The sequence below is a fragment of the Terrapene carolina genome, unplaced genomic scaffold (assembly GCF_002925995.2).
Source record: "Terrapene carolina triunguis isolate 2854851 unplaced genomic scaffold, T_m_triunguis-2.0 Scaffold93, whole genome shotgun sequence".
NCBI classification, from domain to species: Eukaryota; Metazoa; Chordata; order Testudines; family Emydidae; genus Terrapene; species Terrapene triunguis.
The window spans coordinates 8,131,488-8,155,738 of NW_020664444.1; the positions used below are offsets into that span (position 1 = coordinate 8,131,488).

At 47.3% G+C, this 24,251-nt stretch overlaps 1 protein-coding gene across 2 annotated transcripts in view; it reads left to right on the forward strand.

Annotated features, from left to right (window-relative positions):
* The window catches only part of MAP2K3 (mitogen-activated protein kinase kinase 3), a 56,629-nt gene that overhangs the window by 10,666 nt on the left and 21,712 nt on the right, over positions 1-24,251 (forward strand). Inside the window, exons 1-3 of one of the 2 annotated variants that reach the window (XM_024205220.3) lie at positions 14,880-15,232; positions 22,650-22,682; positions 23,575-23,644. In XM_024205220.3, coding sequence (XP_024060988.1) covers positions 15,217-15,232; positions 22,650-22,682; positions 23,575-23,644 — 119 coding nt within the window. In that variant the 5' untranslated portion in view covers positions 14,880-15,216. Of the gene's footprint in view, positions 1-14,879; positions 15,233-22,649; positions 22,683-23,574; positions 23,645-24,251 lie in introns of those variants that run through there. The other variant, XM_024205221.3, reaches the window with a different exon arrangement.

A 24,251-nucleotide genomic window follows, 5' to 3' on the forward strand; every position in this document is an offset into this window, starting at 1 on the left:
CTCCCCATCACAGTCTTCCTTTGCATCTGGAGCATGCTAGACATGAAGGCCTGGTCTTCAATGCTAAAAAGGTATTTTTTACCTCAGGGTAACTAACGTGCATGAGCAAAGACAGGAAAGACCAGGCATGTTACTTTTTCCTCAAGGTAAACTCACCCAGGTCAACCCCAGGCAGGGGTATAGTGCTGACCTTGTACTGTGTCTTCACTGTGGTTTTTTACCTCAGGATAGCACCCATGGTAAAAACCGCAGCAGTGAAGACGAGCCCTAAAACAGTGCAGTCATACTACATGTCAAAACACATCCCTTTGAAACCCTTGAGAAAGGCAAACATGCAGTACAATCTCGCTGCTTTGCATGTGGCTGCCTTCATAATGCTTTTTAAATGAGAAATATGAAAACGTTTTTGATTCATAGGTTTTAAGGCACAAGATCACCTGGTCTCCCCTCCTGCATTGCCCAGGCTGGAATTCCTGCATCAAGCCCAGTGGCTTGTGGTTGAACTAGGGCATATCACATAGAAAGACACCTGATCTTGATTTTAAAGATTCCAGGTAATAATAGCTAGGTCTCTTATATAGCACTTCATCAGTAGGTCTCAATACTTATCCTTACAACACCCCATGAGGTATGGAAGTGCTATTTTCCCTATTTTTACAGGTGGGAAACTGAGGCTAAGTGACCTGCCCAAGGTCACACAGGAAGTCTGTGGCGGAGCAGAGAATTGAACCTGGGTCTCCCATGTCCTAGGTTAGTGACCTAACCACTGGACCCTCCTACCTGTCTAATAGAATTCAGTGATGGAGTTTAGACTCTTTTTGAAATTATCTTAATCCAAAACATTCCTTCCACCTCCAAAATTAAACACTGCAGATTCAAGGAGTTGTCTGATTTGTGCTGTCTCTACTTTGGGGTATGGCAGCAGCAGATTGGGGAGAAAATGACACCGTTTTTCCCGCTCTCCCTCCCACCCCCTGATGGGATGGCGTCATGGCTCCACCTACCAGGAAACAAGGAGAAGAAACTCTGTCGATGATGTACAGCATAAAGATAATTGCCCAGCTGGTGTCTGCTCTGTAGAAACTTCCAGAGTGAAAAAAGACGATGTGGGGTGCATAAAATAACTAAATTAGTTAGACGCACTATAACCTCCCTCCTAGGGTTCATGTACACTAGGCCTTTGAGTGCCTTGATAACACCTTTTGTAGAGGTTAGTGTGTAGACGCTCCCCAAATATTTGTTCCGGGCCACATATCTTAAAGCTTTAACAAGTTTGCCAGTTAACTGGATGTATTTTACAATCATGTTCAATCCAGATTTAAAAAAGTCTAGTGTAGACCAACGGAAGGCAGGATGGGGAGGAAACAAAACTTACCACAAAGTTACCTCACCCCCCAAAAAATTCTAATACTGGAAAGGAGTAAACCTCCACAGTGCACAATACAAGTAATTTCCCAGAAGAGGTGGCTAACCATGGGCTGTGGTTTGGCACCAGTGTCTGCCAGAACTGAGTCCAGCTGCTGGTGCCAAGTTCCAGGAGTGTGATGTCACAGTTGTATGTTTCCAGCAATGCCATGGCTCTCCTTGCCCAAGGAGCTGCTAGGAGTAGAGAGAGGTTAAGGCAACTGGTGATGCATGTCCTTTTTGTATACAAGGCTAATGTACTCTTGTTCGTCACGTTGACTTTGAGGTTTTTGGCACCTTCCAGGGATATAAAAACAGTAAGGCAACTGTTGATTTTTCAGGAGCTCTTTTTGGTACCAGCAGATCATGAGGATGAATATCTGATCAGGGGTGGGGGGACAGGTTGATATTGAGTCCAGGACACTAGATTTGGGTAAAGCATCAGGTAAAAGCTACTGCTCCTTTATTTTTGGGGGAGGTGGACACTATGTGAGTGGCATGCAGGTGAAGGTCTCTTAAGACTGGGCATTGAGCTACAAATATTGTATTTCCCCATTGGGATCCAACATAGCATCGTGGTATCTTAGTCTTGGGGTAGAGGAGTGAATTTGTAAGAGATTTTGCCTATAGCTTCCTTGCCATGGGCGCTAAGATGTGAGGCGGATAAAATGCTCTGTGTGATTATACTGAGCCCTGGTCTACACTCTGTGTTCATACTGATTGGAACATATTTTGGGTAGGAGGTGATCTTTTTTTTAATAGTGATAAAGCTAAGGCAGTTCAATCCCTAGTGTGGGCATAGCTATCCCAAGGGAAAGGTGCTTGTAGTCCAGTCAATTTATGAATAAGCTATGCCAGTATAAGCACTTATTTACTGGTATAACTGCAATCCCCACTCATTGATTGTACTGCTTTAACTAGCTCTACTTCTGCACCAAAAAACGTGTGTAGACCAGCCCAGAGTAGCACATCTGGGGGCTCTTCTGGTCCAGTTGGAAGTCTCTGAAGTTTATTATAAAGGTGGTCAGGGCCTTGTGTGATTAGTCAATATAATGCAGAATGGCAATTCAAAGTACGAACCAAAGGCTGGGGAGGTGATGTTATAAGGGGGAAATGTTCTGCTGCAAGAGCTGGCAGGTGGTCGTAATACGTTTGACAAACCATAAATGTGCTTGGTCAGGTAATTACATGAGTCAGCCGTGGGGTTGTCTGGGAAATATCTGCGGGTCTGGACTAGCTGGCCCGATAAATATTCCTTCATGATGCATGTGTATAAACACAGTCTTCCTACGGACTTAATGGGGACGGCTGAAAAAGCAGTTTTCCTGCATGGGTCAAGAAAATGCATTTCGGCAGATTCTGCAACAGGTGCAACTGCCTGTCAGGGATGCGCTCTGGGCTCCCTTGCTGTGTCTGCTGATCGTATTTGTTCAAGAACAGAACACCCGTATGTCCCCTACGCAGGCATTTGGCTGTCTGCATACCTCAGTGCAGTCAAGTAGGTATCTGCTCTTACCATCCACATCTTTTCATGCAGGGTTTCTCTGCGGTCTTAAAGCTAGTGTGATTCTTCTGTCATTGAAGAGGAACTCTTCCATTTGGTTAAGTGGCTCCTTTTGTCTTTTGGAGCTAGGTCTCTTCCCTGCAGCCATAGTGGTTGTCCGATCTTGCGAGCGGAGCAGGCTCAGACTCGGGCAGTACTCGGATGGGAGACCTGTGGGGATCCAAGCAGGAGATGGTGTTGATCAAGGGCATTTCTTCTGAGCCGTTACGATACCACTGCCCTAGCATCCTGTGCTTCTGCAGGGAGCTGTGATAAAAGGCAACGAAAGTGTTTCTTACTACTTACTACTAAAGATGACGTGACTCTTTCCGCAAGAGACCAATATGCTAACCCCGCAGTCTCTTGAAAAAGCACAGTCTGGCTAATTAAATCCCCCTCCAGGCTGTGGTGGCGGTCAGTTCCTGTCCTGTAGTGCTGCTGCGAATTGCATTGCAGCAGTGGGTGAAGTGGTCATTATAAAATCCCTTGTCTACCTAGTGCTCAACTAATATTTGAAACCCTTTGAGATCCTTTGTAAGGTGTCCTAGAAATGCATAGCTGTGAGTGCTGCCCCCTCCACCCTGCCTCACATGGCACAAATACAGCCATTTGACTGCATCCAGAAAATCATTTCCAGTAGCAAAAGTTGCATCTTAATGACACTGTTTTTTAACATGTCCAAGTGTATTGGCTGGCATACTAGGTCTCCCTGGCCTTGCTAGAAGTAAAGTTGGCCCACCATTTCTCCCCAGCATTGCCTGTTTAAATCAGAGCCTGTCAGCAGGCTGTCCTTCCTGCACTTCCTGTTGACTCCCTTCCCTATTGGTTGACAAGCTCAGTGTTCACAGAAACCAAATAAAGCAACACTATAAAAGAGGATGCAAGCTGCGGGGATGAGTTGTGTGTGTGGGTGGCGGTGCTGTGAATGGGATCCGTGCAGGCCTGACTGTAACAGCCTCTGCTGGAGTTTAGCTTTATCTCTCTGGCAGTGTTTGGATTTCTTAAAGCTTGGGGCCATGCTGCTATTCTGGTTGATGACCTGTCCCTGTGTTTTAATTACTTATGTTTTAATGACTCGAGTATACTGTGCTCTATTAAGGGAGATTACCGGTCTCTGGCCTGCACGTTCCCTTCGTTAACTCTTTATTACCGTTTCTCACTGGTTGATGGTCTCCAGCATGATTGAGGTGTAGAATGCCACAGCCGGCTTTGAGCAAGTTTGCCGCTTACCTCTCAACATGCTGCATGGTGGAGAGGGGCAACTTTAGATCTGAGAGAACTGGAACTGCCAAGTCAAGGCCTAGGGTGTTCCACTGAGGGCCAGGCATAGCACTGGTCTCTTTGCCCTCATGTTGCAGTAAAATCAGGCCCTTTCCCAATTGGTGCTTCTATCACATACTTAGGGCCCTACCAAATTCACGGCCATGAAAAATGCATCACGGAAGGTGAAATCTGGTCTTTTGTATGCTTTTACCCAGTCCTATACAAATTTCACGGGGGAGACCAGCATTTCTGAAATTGGAGGTCCTAACCCAAAAGGGGGCTGCAGGGGGGGGGGTCACATGGTTATTTTAGGGGGGTTACGGTATTGTCACCCTTCTGTGCTGCATTCAGAGCTGGGTGGCTGGAGAGTGGTGGCTGTTAGCCGAGCACCCAGACCTGAAGGCAGCACCCCGCCAGCAGCAGCGTAGAAGTAAGGGTGGCAATACCATCCCATGCCACCTTTATTACTGTGCTGCTACCTTCAGAGCTGGGTGGCCGGAGAGCAGTGGCTCCTGACTGAGGGCCCAGTTCTGCAGGCAGCCGTGCAGAAGTAAGGGTGCAATACCATCCCACGCCATCCTTACTTCTGCGCTGCTGCTGGCGGTGGCTCTGCCTTCAGAGCTGGGCTCCTGGCCAGCAGCTGCCGCTCTCCAGCTGCCCAGCTCTGAAGGCAGCGCTGCTGCCGGTAGCAGCACAGAAGTAAGGGCAGCAGTACCACAACCCCCCTTACAATAACCTTGTGACCGCCCCGAACTCCTTTTTGGGTCAGGAACCCGACAATCACAGCACCATGAAATTTCAGATTTAAATCATGACAGTTACAATTTTAAAAATCCTCTGACCGTGAATTTGGTAGGGCCCTACACATACTAAATAGATCTCAGCCACTGCCTTCTGTGAGCATCAGTAGTTGTAAACGTGGGCAGATGATTTGAGAATAAAGATGTTATGGCAGAAGGTATCTTAATACAAGTACAGTAGAACCGCAGTGTTACGAACACCAGAATTACAAACTGACCAGTCAACCACACACCTCATTTGGAACGAGAAGTACACAATCAGGCAGCAGCAGAGACCAAAAAAAAGGCAAATCCAGTGCGGTACTGTTAAATGTAAACTACTAAAAAATAAAGGAAAAGCAGCATTCTTCTTCTGCATGGTAAAGTTTCAAAGTTGTATTGAATCAATGTTCAGTTGTAAACTTTTGCAAGAACCACCATAACGTTTTGTTCAGAGTTAGGAACAATCTCCATTCCCGAGGGGTTCGTAACTGAGGTTCTACTGTAGGAGAAAGTTGTAAGTGAATTTTGTCTGAATCCAAACTTTATTGGCCTCAACACATTCCTCATTTAGACACCCACCACATTCCTTCTCACACTGGTTGTCCTACTGCAACCAGGCAGTTGTCATGTGCATCTCACTCCTTTTTTGCATGTGGAGCCCAAGTCGCCAGGAAAGTTTGCACTTGAGTTTTGGCTTCACAAGGAGTTTCTTGTGCAGTAATTGTGGGTTTTCCCACTTGGGATTTTACACATGGCTTCCCCTCAGTGAGCTCTGCCTGTAACAATTGCATGGAAGAAAGCCAACATGTTTTTCCCTTTTAATCTTTAAAACTTTGACTTCTGTACATTCCATTCTTTACTCCACTTTCACATTCCTCCCTGCAGAATGGCCCCCCCGTGGCACTGCTAATTCTGGGCTTCCTTCATACCGGAGGCTTTTTTTTTTTTTTTTTTTTTTTTTTTTTTTTTTTTTTTTTTTTTTTTAAAGAATGCCTCATGTAGGGACTGCCTAGGGCTTCCCAGTGGTTGTAGGCTGCAGCCGAGAAAGCTGTGTTGACTCACAGCCTGCTAGACCTTGACCCAGGATATGAGCTGACATGTTGGGACTAGTCTGTCTGCCTGGCAAAAGCTATTTCCACAGAGCAGGGTGATAGCTGTTTAGATGGGATTTTACACAAAAACACCTGCAAAGCTTATAGCTGATTTTCACTTCACTTTTTGGGAAACTCTTTGCAATTAAAATACATTGATTTGAGAGACGGAAGCGATAGGTGCAGAAAATCATGACCCTGACACAGTGAATTGCGTTGCTGTCTGTCCTCTTCCCCTATTTAGGATAACCTAGCGTGACCTGGCTCTGCAGCGCAGGCTGTGATGTTGGCATTTGGAAATGTGCTGTTGGAGGGCTGAAGTATCTTTTCACTGACATGCACTTAGACCCTGATTCACCAAGGAATGGAAGCATGTGTCCACCTGCAAGCACGTGAGCAGCGCCATTGACTTTGATGAGACTACTGCTGTCCTTAAAGTCAAGCCCGTGTCTAAGTACCTTGCTGAATTGAGGACTGGTTCTCTTAATTCTTGTTGCCGCGTTGCTGGTGGGGTACATGGGCCAAGCTGATCACCTATCTCTTTCATTATGACCTGGTAGCATTACTTGTCAGTGGTTAGGATTAATGCCCGTAACCTGGCAGTTGTTGAATGCAGAGCTTTGCATGTGAGAATCGAGATGCCGATATCCTAAGGTGAAGGTCAGTGGCTGCTTATGGAGACCTGGACCAAAATAATCTGTTTTTTTTTCCTGCACCCCCACTATCTCCTCAATGATATGGGAATCCTCCAAACTCCGACTGCACCCAGCCGACAGGGGGTAGAGAAATCCTTCTTGAAAGGTTTGTGGGGAACTTGGAGGCTAAGCAGGAATTAAAACTAACTCTTTTTTTCTCCATTGTGCATAGAGCCAAATAGAGCTTAGTGTACAAGACTTGACAGAGCCTATTAAAGTATCTGTGCGTAAACGCTAATCGGAATACAGCGGGGACAGGAAATTTAGTCACGGTTGGTTTGATATGGGAATGGAGGAAGTCCAGTGTCTAAGCTAGAACTACTAGTCTAAATGAGGAGGGAGTTATACAAGATATTGTCCGTTATAAATTAAAGAGAAATGTAATGCTGCATTGGTCTGTCGTCTTCAGTGGACTGTCAGTTTAGCATCCCAGTTTGAATTCTTTTACTCTATAATATATAATCAAAGCCTCCCACTGGATTGAAATGATGATGCAGCCAGGTGCAAATGAATATAGTTTCTCCTCTGAAGATGTACTTAACTTGGGGTTATGTCCAAATAAAAGTAGCAGCGATTCGTTTGGTAGATCGTCACTGGAAGCCGGAAAAAATCTCGGTACCACTGTTAACTAAAAGACTTTCACTTGTGGTGAGCTCTGTCCGGCTTGTGTTTCTTCTCAGCTTCTCCTGGTTGGAGAAGGTTGCCTTAGTGAGAACAGAATCAGACAACTGATCGTACAAGTGGCACCTCCTTGACGCTTTGGAGTTTCATGCACAAATAGACTTGTTGCTTCTGACAAGCTTTCTTTTACTGCAGGACCCATATGCCTGTGAGAGTGAGCTGGACTCAGGGATCCCAAGGGGCGTTTGCAAAGCCAGCGGTTAGATAAACAAACCAAGACGTGTAAACTGTGTGTTTTGAGCTGGAGTGCTGAGAAGCAATAACCACAGAGCCCAGTGACGCCACAGTTATGACCCCAGAGGGGGAAACTTCCCTCTAAATGCTCCACGCAGCTGCCTGCCTTATTCTTAGACTGGAAATTGCTTTTTCTGAAGAAGGGCCTGACTGTGGTCTCTGGGCCAGACAGAACACCTGTGTTTGTTTTCACGATGCCTCTGACCTGCGTTCAGGGAACACAGCTGCAGATGGGAAAAGTTTGCTTATTTTTCACCCAGCTCCATTTGCTACCGCAGGTGTCCAGTCCGCTTTAAACTTGCAGCAACGATGAAAATCCCTCTCTGGAAGGATTCAAGATATAAATGAGCTGCTGGCTTTTCGGACTCTCCATGGCAAGCACCTCTGTGCTTATGTACCTTTCTGGTCTTGGAGCGAGGTGCGAGGCAGGGAGAGAGAGGATGCACAGAACTTGCTTTTCTCTTAGTCTCGCTTGCCTTCGCTTAACAATTAAGACGCATTTGGGCTGGGATTGCTTTCCAGATCTTTGTCTTGTGGCTGCATGCCAGCCCCCTTTCTGCCTCCCTCCCCCCAAGGGTGCGCACAGCTGGGTCAGCGCAGCCTGTCTTTCGGTCCCAAGTCTCATAATTCTGAGAATCTTTTACTCTTTAGGGTTAGCTGTTCGGTGCAAGTGTGCAGACTAGAGGTTGCATGAGGATAATGAGTCTACCAGCTGGGGTTCTGTATTGCCTGACTAGACCTTGCACTACGGAGCTGAGGGGTTGGGTTCTGGAGTCAGCCGCTTCAGCAAGGGGGCACGCTTACCCATGGATGGGTCTGCATCGGAAGATGCTTAACTAGGTCTATGTGCAAGCTTCAAGCAGGGGGACTGTGCCCAGCTGGATGGGGAGCCGTATGAATAGGAGAGATAGGCAGGTGGTTTAGTGCTGTGTGCCGCTGTAGAGCGGTCACCGACGTCCGCTTGAGTCTGAGTCAGAGCACTTCTGTTTGTGGGAGGAAGCGTAGCCAACGCTGCTGCTCTGAGCAGGCTCTTTGGGAAAGGGATCCCCTGCGAGTGCCTTCCTCTCAAGGACAGAGAACTAACTTGAAAATCCGGCCACGAAAAAGGGGCGTTGGTGGAAGGAGTCATCGAAAGAGCTGAGGATGCGGATGTGCGTGGCTGTCCTGTGTGCTGCGCGCCGTGAGCTGTGCTTGGCCCTCTGCCTTGAGCCATGGTGCACCCGAGACATTATCTGGTCATCTTATTGAGTGTTCATGAGAGCCGTTGTTGCACATTCTTAGCACATATATAGCAATGTTGCATATTTAAGGCATTGTACAAACACCAGCTAGTGGTTCCTCATTTCACCTCCTCCTAGAGGGGTGATCCGTCTTCATTATAAATGGGAAGCTTCCTCACAGCTCTGGAGGTCTGATCCTAGTGGTATGATCACAGCCATGTGTAGGCCGTAGCCCTGCAGCTGCAGAACCAGCCCTGTGCTTGAGAATCTCGTCTTGCATTTAAAAAACAAACAAAACCGCAACCTCTTTTTCCCAGCGCTTGTGGTTGTGCAGGTAACCTGAACACCGTGAGACTGTAACCAGTGCAGTGGTGTCTACCTGGAAGTGCAGATGGACCAAACCAGCAGCTCAGACAGGTGTTATCTGCTCCATGAATCTTGATGGGGGATTAACTCTGAGACCTGAAGCGGGCAATTTAAATGTCAATATTGTGAACTACTTTGCTGCTGGTCACATTCAGCGGGAGCAGCAGCTAATGTGCTTCTCCCACCAATCCGGTGCTGCTTCCAGGTCCCCAAAGCTCCAGCTGCATCTGCCGAAGTCCCCAGGTTTCCCCTGACTTCCAGCCCCTGCGTTGCAGTCAGGCATCGTCAGTACAGTGATCTGTTGGATTGAAAACCGGCAATGTGGGCATGGCATTGCATTGATTTTAATATCCCAATAACTAACCCAGAAGTGACTGTATTTTCATATTGGATTCATTTGAAAGCCTGCATATAAATAGAGCTGCTGCAGAACTTCTAGTCCACCACACCAGCGTGCAGCCGAATCCAGGAGCCTTGCGGTGGGATTGAGGTGCAGGTGCAGCTTGCCAGAGCACGAGACTTCGACTGTGACACATGGATTGTTGGATGTCCTTTGCATGGGGCACACTCAGACCCTAGGGGGCATCAGTGTTGCATATGTACAGAGGAAACTGTCTTACAGTCTGTGCGCAGAGTGCATATTACTGTAGACTGGTAGAAGCCCAGCACAGTACAGCATCTTGTAACACTGGGGATTGTCTGTTGCTGGGAATAGACTGTTCTCTCTGATTATTTGGCTGTAGGGAGGCACAGATATGTCTGCTAAGAGGAATGTTCCTGCATCAAGCTATAACACTGCATTTTTATTGTAGGATAGAGAAACGTTAAGAGGCTCTATTAAAACCACACCCCTTTCCATAACTAGAGCAATTTTGGGGGGCTGGATTATGGTCCTTTCTATGAAACCTTTCTGTGCAGTTATGAGTTCTTGAATGCAGCCAACTCGGTGTAGATATAGACATGGAAGCTGAATTTTCTGCTATGCAGTCTCTAAGTGACCATGAAATTTCCCAAGTGGAACTTTCATAGTATTTTAATTGCAAGGTCTGTTTCCCCTCAAGAGTTTAAGGAGTCTGAATGGTGTTGGTTTCTTCTCTTGCTCAACTCCGCTTGGCTGTTTAACCCTTCCCCCGCCCCCGGCCTCCTATATAATCAATTCCTACTTCTATTGTGATAGCACCTAGCAGCTCCAGTCTTAGACTCCACTGTGCTAGACCCCGGAAACACACAGAACAAAAAGAGTGTCCCTGTCAGTTTAGTCTAAAAATTCCTGTGTTTGGAGATGGAACTGGATGAAATTTTTGGTCAAAAAATGCAGATTTGGGTCGACCAAAAGATTTCATGAATCTCTCTGTCAAATTTGCCAAATTATTCCACTTGAAAATGGGACATTTTGACATAGTTTTGACATTTCTGAAACAAAGCTTTTTACTTTTTTAAAGAAAACAATTAATATTCCAAACAAAAAGTTGTTTAAAATAAAATAAAATAAAAAAAAGACAAAACAGTCCCCTCCCCCTCATTAGTTGGGGGGAGGGAAAATGTTTTGGGTTGGAATAAATGTTTAGTTCAACTCCAAGCTAATTATTTTTAACTTTTTGCTTAGTGAACTGAAATATTGGTTATTTGCACAGCTCCTGTTGGCAGATCTGTGTAGCATTGCCTTATGTTTCTTATTTTAAGGGACTCTTAATCCTTTTCCCTCCCAAACATTTAAGAGGTAGGAAAGGGACCGTTCTGACCCTGCTAAAGTTGTTGGTGTTAAGGGGCCAGCTATTACTAGTCTTTCTGATTTCTTTCAAAAGCCCCTGCATCTTCCATACATTTCTTCAGTTTTCCTTGATTAGGTATTAACCCTGACTCAGTATTTCCAAAAGCATATTTGTTTGCAACCGTTTAGAGGGGAAGGGTGGTGGAACAGGCCTTTGTTGGGAGGGCTCTGTTTTAGATCACTGCTGTGTTTAGGGTGTGCTCTTCCACTTACTGAGGATTGCCGATGTACAGGAGATAGCATGGACTCTGAAAGCTGAGAAGACTGCAGTGTTGCCTACTGGTTAGAGCAGATTGAGTCAGGACCCCTGCTTTGTATTCCCAGCTCTGCCATGGACTCAGTTGGACAAGTCCTTTTAACCCACCCGTGCCACAGTTTACCCATCTGAGAAATGGCAAATAACTTACCCACCACATGGGGATGTCGTGTGGCTAAATTAATGTTAGTAAAACACTTACAATGCCTTTTGTTCAAGGGTCTAACTGCCCAGTACTAAATGTTGGATGATGCATGTCAAGTTACTTTGCATCCTTTGTGGCGCAGGAGTCTGCGGAGCAGTCAAACCTTTGGACTGGGAGTTTGTGTCAATAATATCAGTCTCACTAACTTAAACATTGACTGAGACTTCTCAAGTTCCTCACATCCACTAAGGTTGACATTTTCACAGCTTCGGGAATGAGACACGAGAAGGTAGATTTGGAGTTTGTTCATTGTCTCATAACACAAAAACAAGGGGACATTCAATGAAATTGAAAGTGTTAAATTCAAAACTGATGAAAGGAAATGCTTTTTCACACCAAGTGTAAATAGACGGTGGAACTCCTTGCCACAGGAAGTTGTTGAGGCCAAGAATTTAATAAGATTAAAAGATGAATGGGATGTTTATATGGTTAACAAGAACATCCAGAGCTATAATAGTTATTGCTAAAAAATGGAGAAGGGATACTAAACCCCATGCTTCAGGGGCTTATGTTAATCTCCATGTTAAAGATCAGGATGAGACCAAGTATGAGCGGCAGATTATAAGAACATAAGAATGGCCGTACCGGGTCAGACCAAAGGTCCATCTAGCCCAGTATCCTGTCTACCGACAGTGGCCAATGCCAGGTGCCCCAGAGGGAGTGGATCTAAGAGGCAATGATCAAGTGATCTCTCTCCTGCCATCCATCTCCATCCTCTGACAAACAGAGGCTAGGGACACCATTCCTTACCCATCCTGGCTAATAGCCATTAATGGACTTAACCACCATGAATTTATCCAGTTCTCTTTTAAACGCTGTTATAGTCCTAGCCGTCACAACCTCCTCAGGTAAGGAGTTCCACAAGTTGACTGTGCGCTGCGTGAAGAAGAACTTCCTTGTATTTGTTTTAAACCTGCTGCCTATTAATTTCATTTGGTGACCCCTAGTTCTTGTATTATGGGAATAAGTAAATAACTTTTCCTTATCCACTTTCTCCACATCACTCATGATTTTATATACCTCTATCATATCCCCCCTTAGTCTCCTCTTTTCCAAGCTGAAGAGTCCTAGCCTCTTTAATCTCTCCTCATATGGGACCCGTTCCAAACCCATAATCATTTTAGTTGCCCTTTTCTGAACCTTTTCTAGTGCCAGTATATCTTTTTTGAGATGAGGAGACCACATCTGTACACAGTATTCAAGATGTGTGCGTACCATCGATTTATATAAGGGCAATAATATATTCTCAGTCTCATTCTCTATTCCCTTTTTAATGATTCCTAACATCCTGTTTGCTTTTTTGACCGCCTCTGCACACTGCGTGGACATCTTCAGAGAACTATCCACGATGACGCCAAGATTTTTTTCCTGACTTGTAGCTAAATTAGCCCCCATCATATTGTATGTATAGTTGGGGTTATTTTTTCCAATGTGCATTACTTTACATTTATTCACATTAAATTTCATTTGCCATTTTGTTGCCCAATCACTTAGTTTTATGAGATCTTTTTGAAGTTCGTCACAGTCTGCTTTGGTCTTAGCTATCTTGAGCAGTTTAGTATCATATTATCCCACATCTTCCTCTTGAATCATCCAGTGCTGAATGATGTCAAAGATGAGACTGGATTAGATGGATCTCTGGTCTCATCCTGTTTGGCAGTTCCTGTTTTAAGAAACTTTGAAAATCTCAGCTGAATCTATAGCATGGGGGTGTAAATCCCCCCCCCTCAAGAAAACATCCTCGACTGTCCTTCTGGGCCGTGTTATTAACACTACTTAAAATTAGAGCAGCCTTGTTAAGTATGTACAGTTATCTCCATCTCTGACCTTTCTTCCTTCCAGTGCACATGGTCCAGCCTGGCCTACACAATGAGTGAATATTTCATGAGTGAATCAGGCACGTGTTTCTATTATTAGTTTAAGGTAAAGAAGGAACTTGATGCAATATCTTTCCCGGCGTGACTCGTGATGGAAACAAATAAAAGCATGTGCCTATTAAAGCTTGAAGCTGAAGCGTAAGTACAAAGCTGGCTTTGGTTGGCCTGATTTGAGGGATGGGAGAGGATAAACATGCTTTGGCCCCTATTTTTTTACCTACACTTGTGCAAAAATATTGAGATTTCCCCTGCAGCCTCCAACTCTTTATTTACAAGTACAGTCCATACAGTGATTTTTATTTCTGAGATGCCACCACGGCTGTCATCCTGGAATGGCTGTCAGCCTGGTATTGTAATGGAACAATGTTTGCACTATTTGTTGTGGTAATAGTTGTCAGAAGCACAGCAATTGGATGTCACCTGCTCTATAAATAAATACAAGCATCTTTCTTCTCCTTGCACGCAGTGCACAGACACCCGGACCATAAGCAATGGTCTTGATGTTTGCTTTCTACTGCATGACTTGGTGCGCCTTCATCTTATTCACTTTAAACAAGCCCTTTGTTCCCCCCCCCCCACCGCAGAGTTATTGTCATTGCAGTCAGTTGCAGTTCTTCCCTACAGCAGCTGGCACTTGCCTGCTCCAAGGAGCTTCTGTTGTATTGCTGACACAGGTTGCAATGTGGGCCGGACTGCAAGCTGTTATGCAAAGCTCCGATAGGTGAGGTGAATCACTAGGAGGGCAAGGCATTTTCCATGAACAGAAATTTCATAGTTGCACAACGGTGTGTATGTTAAAACACACAACCCTGCATGCTACGTTTTTGGTTTAAAAACAAAACCCAAAAAAGTTGGATGCATTGTCAGGTTCTATTGCAGTAAGTCTTTAATTCAGTGAAGCCCCTTTAAGAAGACAGAAGTGGAGACATAAGCAAACACGCAGCTTTATGTTTATAAACCTTGTCCTTGTCTTGCATTTTCTTTCTTTCTTTTGATTAGGTCTCACTGTTTGCATCTTGCTTTATTGAGAGTGCAAGCTCACTGGGGCCAGGGACCAGGCCTCCTTTCAAGTGAAGCACACACCCTTTCAGTAGTGGGCCGTGCTGTGTGGTTTCGGAGCTCTGCAGTTTTGCGAAAAGCAGGATAGAATTCTAATCCTCTTTTTTTCGCGTTGTGTCCCCTGGTTGTGCGCGGTGACATAAAAAACTAACAGGGAGACCTGGTATTAGCCTGTCTGCACAGCTGTCATGTTTAACTGTTTCATTATTGCCTTTGATCTACAATTGTCTACATTTGGTTGGAAGGGGTGTGTCTGTAAAAGCTGCCTTTTCCCAATCCAGCTTGGGTTTAACCACCCGCTTTGTCCAGAAATGTGTCCTGATGGGATGCATTTTAAAAACCCTGTACTTCAATGGCCTCCATCCTTGGCCCCGGTCCAGTTTCCTGTTCGACGTCATGTGCTCTTTCACTGCTGCCGCTTTTACAACTGTTGAGCTTTCAAAAGTGTAATCTGAGCTGGAGCTGGCCAACTTCAGCAGCTGCCTGTGAAGGAACACTGCACTCTGCCATCTCTCTCTTCCCCTCTTCCCTCCAGCACAGGAACCTTAGAATGATCTAATTGCTTCTAGTTTGTGCGCGGGGCGTGGAGGGGAGGAACGAGAGATCATCGGAAAGGGCTGTGGAGGACTTTGGACCATGCATGCTTTTTTAAAATAAGCGGTGCCGTTTGCAGCAAGCTCTGTGCACTGGATCCTGCAGACATCGCCCCCTTCTTCACCCCCCAGCTGCTTCAAGGCGTGCCGTTTCTGTTCTTCATTTCTGGGAAACCATGGACAAGAAACAAGGTATATGTCGCAATTTCCAAAACACGTGGCGGGAAGATCTGAAGAGCGGTTCAGCTGGTCAAAGGGGCTGTGGAACTTGGTCAGTTCATTCGGTGCGGTTTTTGCTGTGTAACCTTGCTCGGAGGGGGGTCTGTATTTGCGGCCTGTTAGCTATTTTTAAAGCGACTGGAAACTTGCAGGCGTTGGGTTGAACTGCCAGCTGTAGGTGTACAGGCCGGCATGAGTATGGAAAAATCTGCAGGGTTTGCAGCTAAGCTTGTCTCTTTTTTTTTTTTTTTAAGCGTTTGCCACACACAACAGGCTGTTTGTTTGTTTTTGCACAAAAGTCCCGTTGCACTAGAATTGAGTGCCCCACAGGGAACCAGCTGCAGTTCAGAGCTGTGATTCAGCAGAGGTTAACAGGTGACTTTTTTTGTTTTTTGTTCGTCTGCAGACGGCTCTGACTAGAAGGGGCTTTTTATGAACGGCTTTTTCCCTCCTCCTGGTTCACTTGTTGCGCTTTGTTTTCAACTTCTGCAAAAATTCTACAGACGGCTTCTCCTAAAAAGTGCCCGGTGGGGTGACTGACTGCGCTTAGCATTTCCCCTGCTCTTTCCAGGCTGCAGAGTGGTGCAAATAATATTGCCATGGCGCTCTGCTGGGAGCCAGCTCCCCTCTTTGCTTCAGCTGGCTGTGCCTTTAGCTAAGGAGATTGACACCTGATCTGTTATCTTGCCCTTAAAGCTGACTATTATCTGACTGTTCTTCTGTGGCTGGGGTATGAAACACTGGGTATCCCATCTAGCCACCTCCTTCATTTGCGTTTCTTCATCCCCAAATCCGTGATCGGACTGTCCTGTCCAAGGGTGAACAGAACTTGTTGGATACAAAATCAAACTCTCTAGAGAGGTGTTGCTAACTTCCTTTTCCCCCACCCTCAAGCCAACAGTCTTGTTCTCGCCCCAGTTCCCTCTGTATGGTAGATTCTATAGCGCTGCTGTCTTTCCTCTGCACTGTGCCTTTCCTGGGGCTGGCACATGGGAGTAGATAGGCCATGAGGCAGCAGAGGTTGCATTTCAAAGGTCAGCTCAGTCAAATAGCTTTATTTACAGTTCTTAAGATTTGTCCTGCTAGTTTCCACCCACGTCAGCTAGTAGGGAGAGGTACCACACACACACATATATACAGAGGTGGAATTAAACAGCTCCAGGAAATGCAATTGGCTGTTTTTAACTTTATCAAGGTTGTGGCATGAGAAATTCAGTCGGTGGCTTTCTCTTGAGAGGGAAATAGTTCCTCTCTCAGCATAAAGGATGCAGAGATGTGCCTGTGGTGGCATGCTGGGGACTGGAACCCTGCCTACGCAAGGAATGCCTGCCAACTTTTCCCCTACGCTGGTGCAACCCATGGTGGCTCCACTCAGCAGTGTTCGAGGACACGGTAGTCAGTGTGCCCATTCCTTGTCTGCACTGACAATTTCCTCTGTTGGTAGCATCACATTAGGAGAGCTGCACCAGTGCAGAGAATACCTTACTATTGTTCCCAATGTAAATGTACCCTAAGGCAGCTGACTACTTGCTGTTGGACTGGGAATGGGTGACAGGGGATGGATCACTTGATGATTATCTGTTTTGTTCATTCCCTCTGGGACACCTGGCATTGGCCACTGTCGGAATACAAAAAAACCAGGAGTACTTGTGGCACCTTAGAGACTAACAAGTACTCCTGTTCTTTTTGCGGATACAGACTAACACGGCTGCTACTCTGAAACCTGTCGGAATACAGGATACTGGGCTAGATGGACCTTTGTTGTGACCCAGTATGGGCGCTCTCATGTTCTCATGGACATGTGTTGTTTCTGTGGCTCTGAGGAGTTGACTGAGTTAGATGAAGTATCAGAGGGGTAGCCGTGTTAGTCTGGATCTATAAAAAGCGACAAAGAGTCCTGTGGCACCTTATAGACTAACAGACGTATTGGAGCATAAGCTTTTGTGGGTGAATACCCACTTCGTCAGGTATTCACCCACGAAAGCTTATGCTCCAATATGTCTGTTAGTCTATAAGGTACCGCAGGACTCTTTGTTGCTTTTTGAGTTAGATGAGGCTCACAAGCCTTTTGAGCTCTGCATCCCTGAAATCATGTCATTCCAATTACCATCTCTTTGCCTCATTTGAATTCTGACATGAGCCTTGCAGCATACGTGCCTGATCCTTGGCTGGCGTAAATCGATGGAGCTATGCTGAAGACTGTGGGGCTACCTGGGTTTACACCAGCTGAGGGTCTGCCCCCCATATTTCTTAAGCTTCTCGTGCTAGAGGTCAATGTACTGGGGAGCTGGGATGAGTCCAGGGTTCACAGGCAGCAGGAAGCATTTGTTTCTCTCTCTAGCGGAAACCTTGTTGGAATTCAAGTGTGTGGGAGAGATGGTAATCAAGATGACATGTGGTTAAGAGCTCGTATGTAGCCACTTGCTGGGGCTGGAAATGGGTGCTTTACCAGGAACTGGTCAGGATGGAAGGTCTTGAGTTGCAGGATTTTGTAATTCTCATCCCACTCTCTTTAAAAAGTCCTCTTTCCCCCACCCCTTCCTTTGCTCTGAAATGGGGTGTCTGTCTGCTTGTCAGGAGGCAATCACAGTGCACCTCCCTACCTACCAGGAGCAGTGCCTGGCACTGACCTAGTCAATTCTTGTGCTTATGAAGAATGACACAGCTCTGCTGTGGCAAGTACCCCTGGGGTCACTAGAGCCTGCTTTAGTGGTAGAGTTGGTCTCCGCTTGGAGCTGTGCTGGCTGCTCTTGGCGCAGTGTTGGGCTTATTAAGTATGCGTATGCTGCCAGAGTACAGAGAGCCCTTTAGAGGATTACTGTTTTCCTCTTCCTGGGGAGAGCCCTAATGATCAAGCTAGAATGCAGAGATCAGCCGCAGGTCACCGGCTCCCACGCGAGCGGTGTGTGCGTTGTAGCAGCTGCGCACGTGGTCCTCAATGTGACGGTAGGTGAGCGCTGAGGGTACTTTTGGATCGATGTTAAAGGCACTGCCAGAGCAAGGGAGTTGGGTGCGGAGCCTGATAGTTTCTCCTCCATGCCTTGGTTTAGTCATGGTTTATAGATCTGAGTCAGGAAGTGTCTTCAGGGTGTGCCTAGATGAGGGGGCGAGTCACACCGTTGTAGGGATACTGTGCTGCGGCAGCTACCTTAGTAGCTTACTGGAGTAGGTCAGTCCTGTGCATGCCTCCTTTGACACGGAGGTAGCGCAGCTATTCTGCTGGGCTGCACCAGATAGCTACGTTTGGGGGAAGGGGCGGGGGCATGTGTAAAAGAAACAACAAAGCCCCCATGTTCACCAGCAGAGACAGGTCCTGTGCTTGTCTTCTAGAAGAGTGAGGGGCAAGCATGCTTCCATTTGGGGTTTTCACCAGGAGCTCTGAAACCATTCCTGAGAGCTGCCTTTTCAGTCTATGCCCCCCCCGCCATGGACCATATAGCGGGGTGCATCAGTCTTCAGTGTGTGTTGTCCTTGCAAAACCACGGTGCTGTAATCTCTGCTTTACAGATGGGAAACTGAGGCACAGAGGATATGTCTGCACTGCAATTACACACCGGCACTGGCCCGTGCCAGCTGACTCTGGCTCAGGGAGCTGTTTAATTGAAGAATAGAGATTCTGGCTCGGGCTGCAGCCTGAGCTCTGGGACCCTCCCACCTCGCAGAGTCCTAGAGCCCGGGCTCCAGCCTTGGCCCGAATCTCTACTCGGCAATTAAATAACCCCTTAGCCTGAGCCTCTTAGCCCAAGTCGGCTGGCACGGGCCAGCTGCGGGTGTCTGTCTGCCATGTAGACGTACCCAGGGAGACTAAGTGTCTTACCTAAGGTCACATGGGAAGGCTGTGGCAGAGCAGGGTATCAGTCTCAGGTCTGAGTCCCAGGCTAACGCCCTAAGCTCTGCACCATCCTCCCTCTCTGCCATTGCAAGGGGACTGTTCTCTGCGGACATGCAATCTATTAAGTAACGTAGTGCAGAGATGTTTGACTTGGCCCCAGCTACCTCTGGACTGACCCTTATGTTCAGGGCCAAGATGGGAGTCTACAGCGAGTCAGAACGGTACCTGGAGCCTGCCTAGGCACCGGCTGAATGCGTCACTTATCACGGTGCTGCACGCCTCAATGAAGCCTGTAGCATAGAAGCGGCATTGTATATGCTGCCGGTAGTTACTATGGTAACTTCAGAGCAATAGTGGGTAAATGGGCAGCAGAAGGATTAAGCAAAATAGCTTCCTTTAAACCAGATCCAGCTCATTTCAGTTTCCAGCAGAGACAGAGGCTTTTTAACAGCCACCTTCAGCTCTGGCTCCCAATGGAGGCCTTAAACCAGCCTCCCTTTCTGTGCCCACAAACGAGTACAGATGCAGTTTTATGGGCATAATGATTTGCAGGTGCACACAAAGGCATGTGGGCATCTCATTGGGAGGGGCATGCAGGCAGATGTTGACTCGTTCTCATTTGCAGGCACAAAAAAAGGGAAGCTGGTGTTTTATAAAGCCACTGGACTCATGCTGAATACAAATGCACCAGGACCCTCTTAGAATGACACGTCCCCCACCCACAGAACCGCTTCTCTGAGTGGGTAGCTGGAGCTGGACCGTGTACACTGCATGGCCGGGTGGCAATTTGAGACCTGGAGCCTCACTCCATCTGAATTCGCCCTAAGAGGCTTGCACGGCCTTTATCAGTGCACTGGACTGGGTGAATGCACACAGCAGGAAGTGCGGGAGCAAAGGGCTCTACTTTTGGACAAGGTTACACTCCGTTGTTGGGGCTGGGGGGTTGGGCAGGAGGCAGAGTTCTCTTAAAAGGCCCTGACTGAGCAAAGCACTGAAATCCCTTCGTTTTGATGGAACTTAAGTATGTGCTTATGGGTGGGATTTTCCAGACTTGTTGACTTTGGGCCCACTGAAAGGGAATTCGCCCCTGCAAGTGAATGGGACGTGTGCTCCCAAGTCACTTAAGCCCATTTGGAAAAATTCCACCCTAAGTGCTAAGTAGGGGTGGAGTCAAGCATGTGCTTAAAGTTAAGCACGTGCTAAAGAGTTTTGCTGATTCAGGGCCAAAATGAAGTGCAGGAGAAGCCAGTGAGTCTTGGTGCATGCTCTGTGCTGCTGCAGCAGGCGAATTGGGCAGAGCAGAGAGGTGATCTGAGCTGGCGTCCGTGGGCTCTAATTTGTGGCTCTGAGGTGAGCTCTCGGCACCTGGAAACGCCTGGCTTCTGGGGGTGGGGAATTTCAGAGCTGGTGAATGGATTTATGTTTCGTGTTTGCTCCTATGGTACTCAAGCAAGTATTCAGAGAAGTATCATCCGAGTGTAAATCTCCCAGGGTTATTTATAGCTTCCCTCACCCAGCTGGGCTCGGTGAGGAAAAACTGCAGCAGTCAGTTTCAGGTTTGCTAGCATGCAGCGTTGACAGCTCGTTAAACAGAAGGCAGACTCTCCAGCAGAGCTGGCCACTTGCTGTTGAGGCTAGTCAGAGAGCTTGCACCTCTGCCCCCCAAGAGTGTAGGACTGTTGTTGGCTAAGGTGGCGGGGATTTCATTGTGACACAAGTTACAATCCTTTTCCTTATCTCAAGGGAATAAATATGGGAGCTGCCAGGCTGGTTTAGTTGGTGCATGATGGGGAAGGCGAGGCTAATAAGAAGGGGCTACTGACCGAGCCCACCTCCCTCAATGGGATAGGACGGGAGTGCTGCTGGTGCAGTGTGCTTTGGTACTGGGCCTGGGGAGAGGGAAGGGGGTTGCCTTGCTCAGCAGCGTCCCAGTTGGTCTAGGAGCAGAACTGACAGGCTCCAAGGAGGGTCTCTTCAGGGCTTGGACAGGGGTAGAGAACACCCCAGAGGGATTAACCTTTCCATTGCACGGGGTGGTACCAATGGTCATTAACCAAGCATGCCCTATGGGGCAACTCGTGGTGTAGCTGCTGCCAGCGAATCTTCCTGGGGTGAACCTTGGCAGCCAGAGGCCAGGGCGCCGTCGGCCGTTGGGTGACCAAAGATGGATGGCTTGCCCAGTGCTCTAGCTCAGTGCTGTTGTGTACGTTCGCCAGATCACAGGGATTGACTGCGACATAAGGAGGCTGCTGCTCCATTGAACTCTGGAGCAGAGGAGATGAAAGGCAGTGGGGTGGTGGAGGAAGGGCCTCTGATATCCAGTGGCTGCTCTGATCAGGTGGTCTGCATAACGTTTCCCTCCTGGCATTTGTTCTGAGCCATCCTACAACGTGGTATGAAAGCAGGTGGCATTATTAAGCTCTTTGACTGGGGTGCCAGGGGCTGGAATCCACACGGCCTCCTAGCAAAAACCTTCAGATCTGCGTTTTCCACCCTGCCCCCCTTCCATGTCCTGAGCCATTAGCAAGGCTGCAGTTTGCGGGAGGAGAGGGGAAGATGAGAAGTGTATTTCAGGAGCTCTTATTGTCAGGGGCATCTGGTGACATGCACAGCAACAGTTTGTGTTGGGAACATTATGTACGGCTCGTCTGTCTGATCAGGACACAGAGGGCCGTGGCAATTGCTGCCTCTCTGGGTCCGTTGATGCTACTGCAGGAATTCTCCTCTCCTGTACGCACAGCAGCCTTGCTGCCATTCAGCACTGATGTCCTGCTGTCTCCACTCTGAGATCTCTGCTCCCCCTCGGTTGTGTTCAGAGACTTGGACACACTTTGACTATGCCCCCGTGAGGCAGGTGGGTAGGTACCATTCCCACTTCGCAGAGAGGTTGTAACTTGCTTAGGGGCATTTAGCTGCTAGTAGAACCGGGGAGTTCCTGCGATCAGGTCACTAGAACACTCCTCTCTTCGGGTGTCTTCTAGGTCAATGCGTTAAAAGAGCTGCAATCTTTCTTTTGGTACTTTCACAAGGCTCAGGTAGGTTAGTGTCTGTAAAACGGGAACCTCTTAACAGCTGCCTACTAGCTCCTCCCGGATGAAATCAACGATACTCTTGTGCTGAGTGAAGCTTGTGGGATCTGGTGGCTTGCGCTTCTGTCATGTAACATTAATGGTGCGGCGACCTCATGTGGCCAAAAGATCTCCTATCAACCCAGCACAGTTAACGCATAAAATAAGAAGGGAGCTCGGCTTATTGAAGGTGCTCTTTTTGCAGAGTCTCCGCTGTAGGCTGCAGCTTCCATGCCTAATGAATTCTGCCGAATTTGGCAGAACACCTTAATTGCAGGATATCCTCTCCAATTCTGCTGCAGCTCCATTTTGAGCTTCTTCTACCTTTGCGGAAAATACAAACAGGGCCACTTTCCTTTTCAGATGTGTGTTGAGTGCTGGAGTGAATTTTGTGTTACCCAGTAGCATGGAGGCTTGATTTGTACCAAGCCTGGTCTTACTCCATTAAAACTGATCTAATCTTTCTCTCTTTTTTTCTTTTTTTTTTTAGATCCCAGAGGATCTTTAGAGCCACCCAAGCCAGGTAGGTGCCCAGCAAAATGATTTATTTAAGTTGATCTGCGTAATTAAAAGTGCATCAGAGATCGTAAGAGCGGTGTGATCGCACACAGCTTGGCCAAGGTGCTTTGCCAGGCCCCTTTTTGTCCTGCTATCCTTGGACAATGGTGTTCTAGCCTGGGCTTCTGTGATGTGGACAAATGTCCGTTAGTGGCTGTGACGAGACCCACAGCCTGTTTTCACTTGTGACTGACACAAAATGTAAAGCCAATGGCTTGATCCTCCCCTGCCCTGTTATCACCTACAGCTGGTAGCACTACACCCACTTCCTACAGGTGTTGATGACAAGGTGCAAGGCAGAGGAGAATCAGGCCTTTGGTCTCCCCAGAAACGAAAGGCTGGTGCATCTGGTTCCTTGCACCACTTGTCTGTTTTTAAAGCCCTTCGAAGCCCCGTTGTGCTGGAGTTGCCCTGTTCCTTAATGGGACAGTCATGAAGAGAGCATTCCCCGCCAACTTGCTCTTCAGTGTCTCTTGCTGGCTACGTTCTGTTGTGACATAGACTGTTCTCGAGAGGTAGGAGGAGGAAACCACCAAAGCAGTTGGAGAGAGGAGGAACAAAAGACTAGACTAAGGAGAAGCCCAAGGTAGATCGGTTTCCCTTATGGGCCGAACGATCTGGCAAAGGGAGGTTAAGACTGGGCTGTGATATCTGGCTTCGAACCATTTCTGAACCCCCGAGTTACTTCCTGTTCTGCTTGGATCCAGCTATAATGGAAAGCAGCCAGCCATCCCCGGGGTTCAAGTGGCTGTAACTTTGCTGTAGCCAGTCTATACGTGCAGGGTAGGAAGATGCTTTGGGGAGGGGGGAATTAGCAAACGTGTCTGTAGCTGTCAGGTGTCTCTTCTCTCTTTCAGTGAAAGGCAAGAAAAAACGGGATCTGAAAATAACATGTCCCCCCATCAAGCAACCTGTCGTGAACCCAACGTAAGTCGCTGCCACTGAGTGCTGACTTTCCATGCTCCTGCAAGTCTGCCTTGAGATTTCAGGCTAAAGATTTAAAGATTTGCCAACGCGAGAGGAATATTCCATTTCAATTTTAGAAATCCAGCTTTCTTTTAGTTCTATTTTTTTGGTGTAAATTTAATTTTTAAACCTTTTTTCTCGGTATTGTGGTAGCGCCTAGATGCCCAGCTTGCAGTGGCATTGACCAATCCACGCTGCAAGCCATTGATCTCTCTGACATGCTGCAGGTTGTGTGTATTAGGATTAGAAGCGCCATGTGACCTGTGAGCCGGCTGCGGGCGTCAGAGCTGGGAAATGTTATTTAACGGGCCGCTGGAATCTTGCTGCATCGGTGTTAATTTCAATCATTAACTCACTAATGCCTTGGTACAAGGAGGGACCAGAATATCTGGTTTGTTTTTGTTGCCGCAATCCGGTGCCTGTGTTTGGTGCCCACTTGTATCTCAGCTCACTGGAATGTGTCTCTCTCCTGTTTACTGTGGAAGTCATTCCTTGTTGCACATGGGATGGAGAACCATTCGTAGCAGTGATCAGAGTTTGGCAGCATGCAGACAGGTACAAGGCCCTG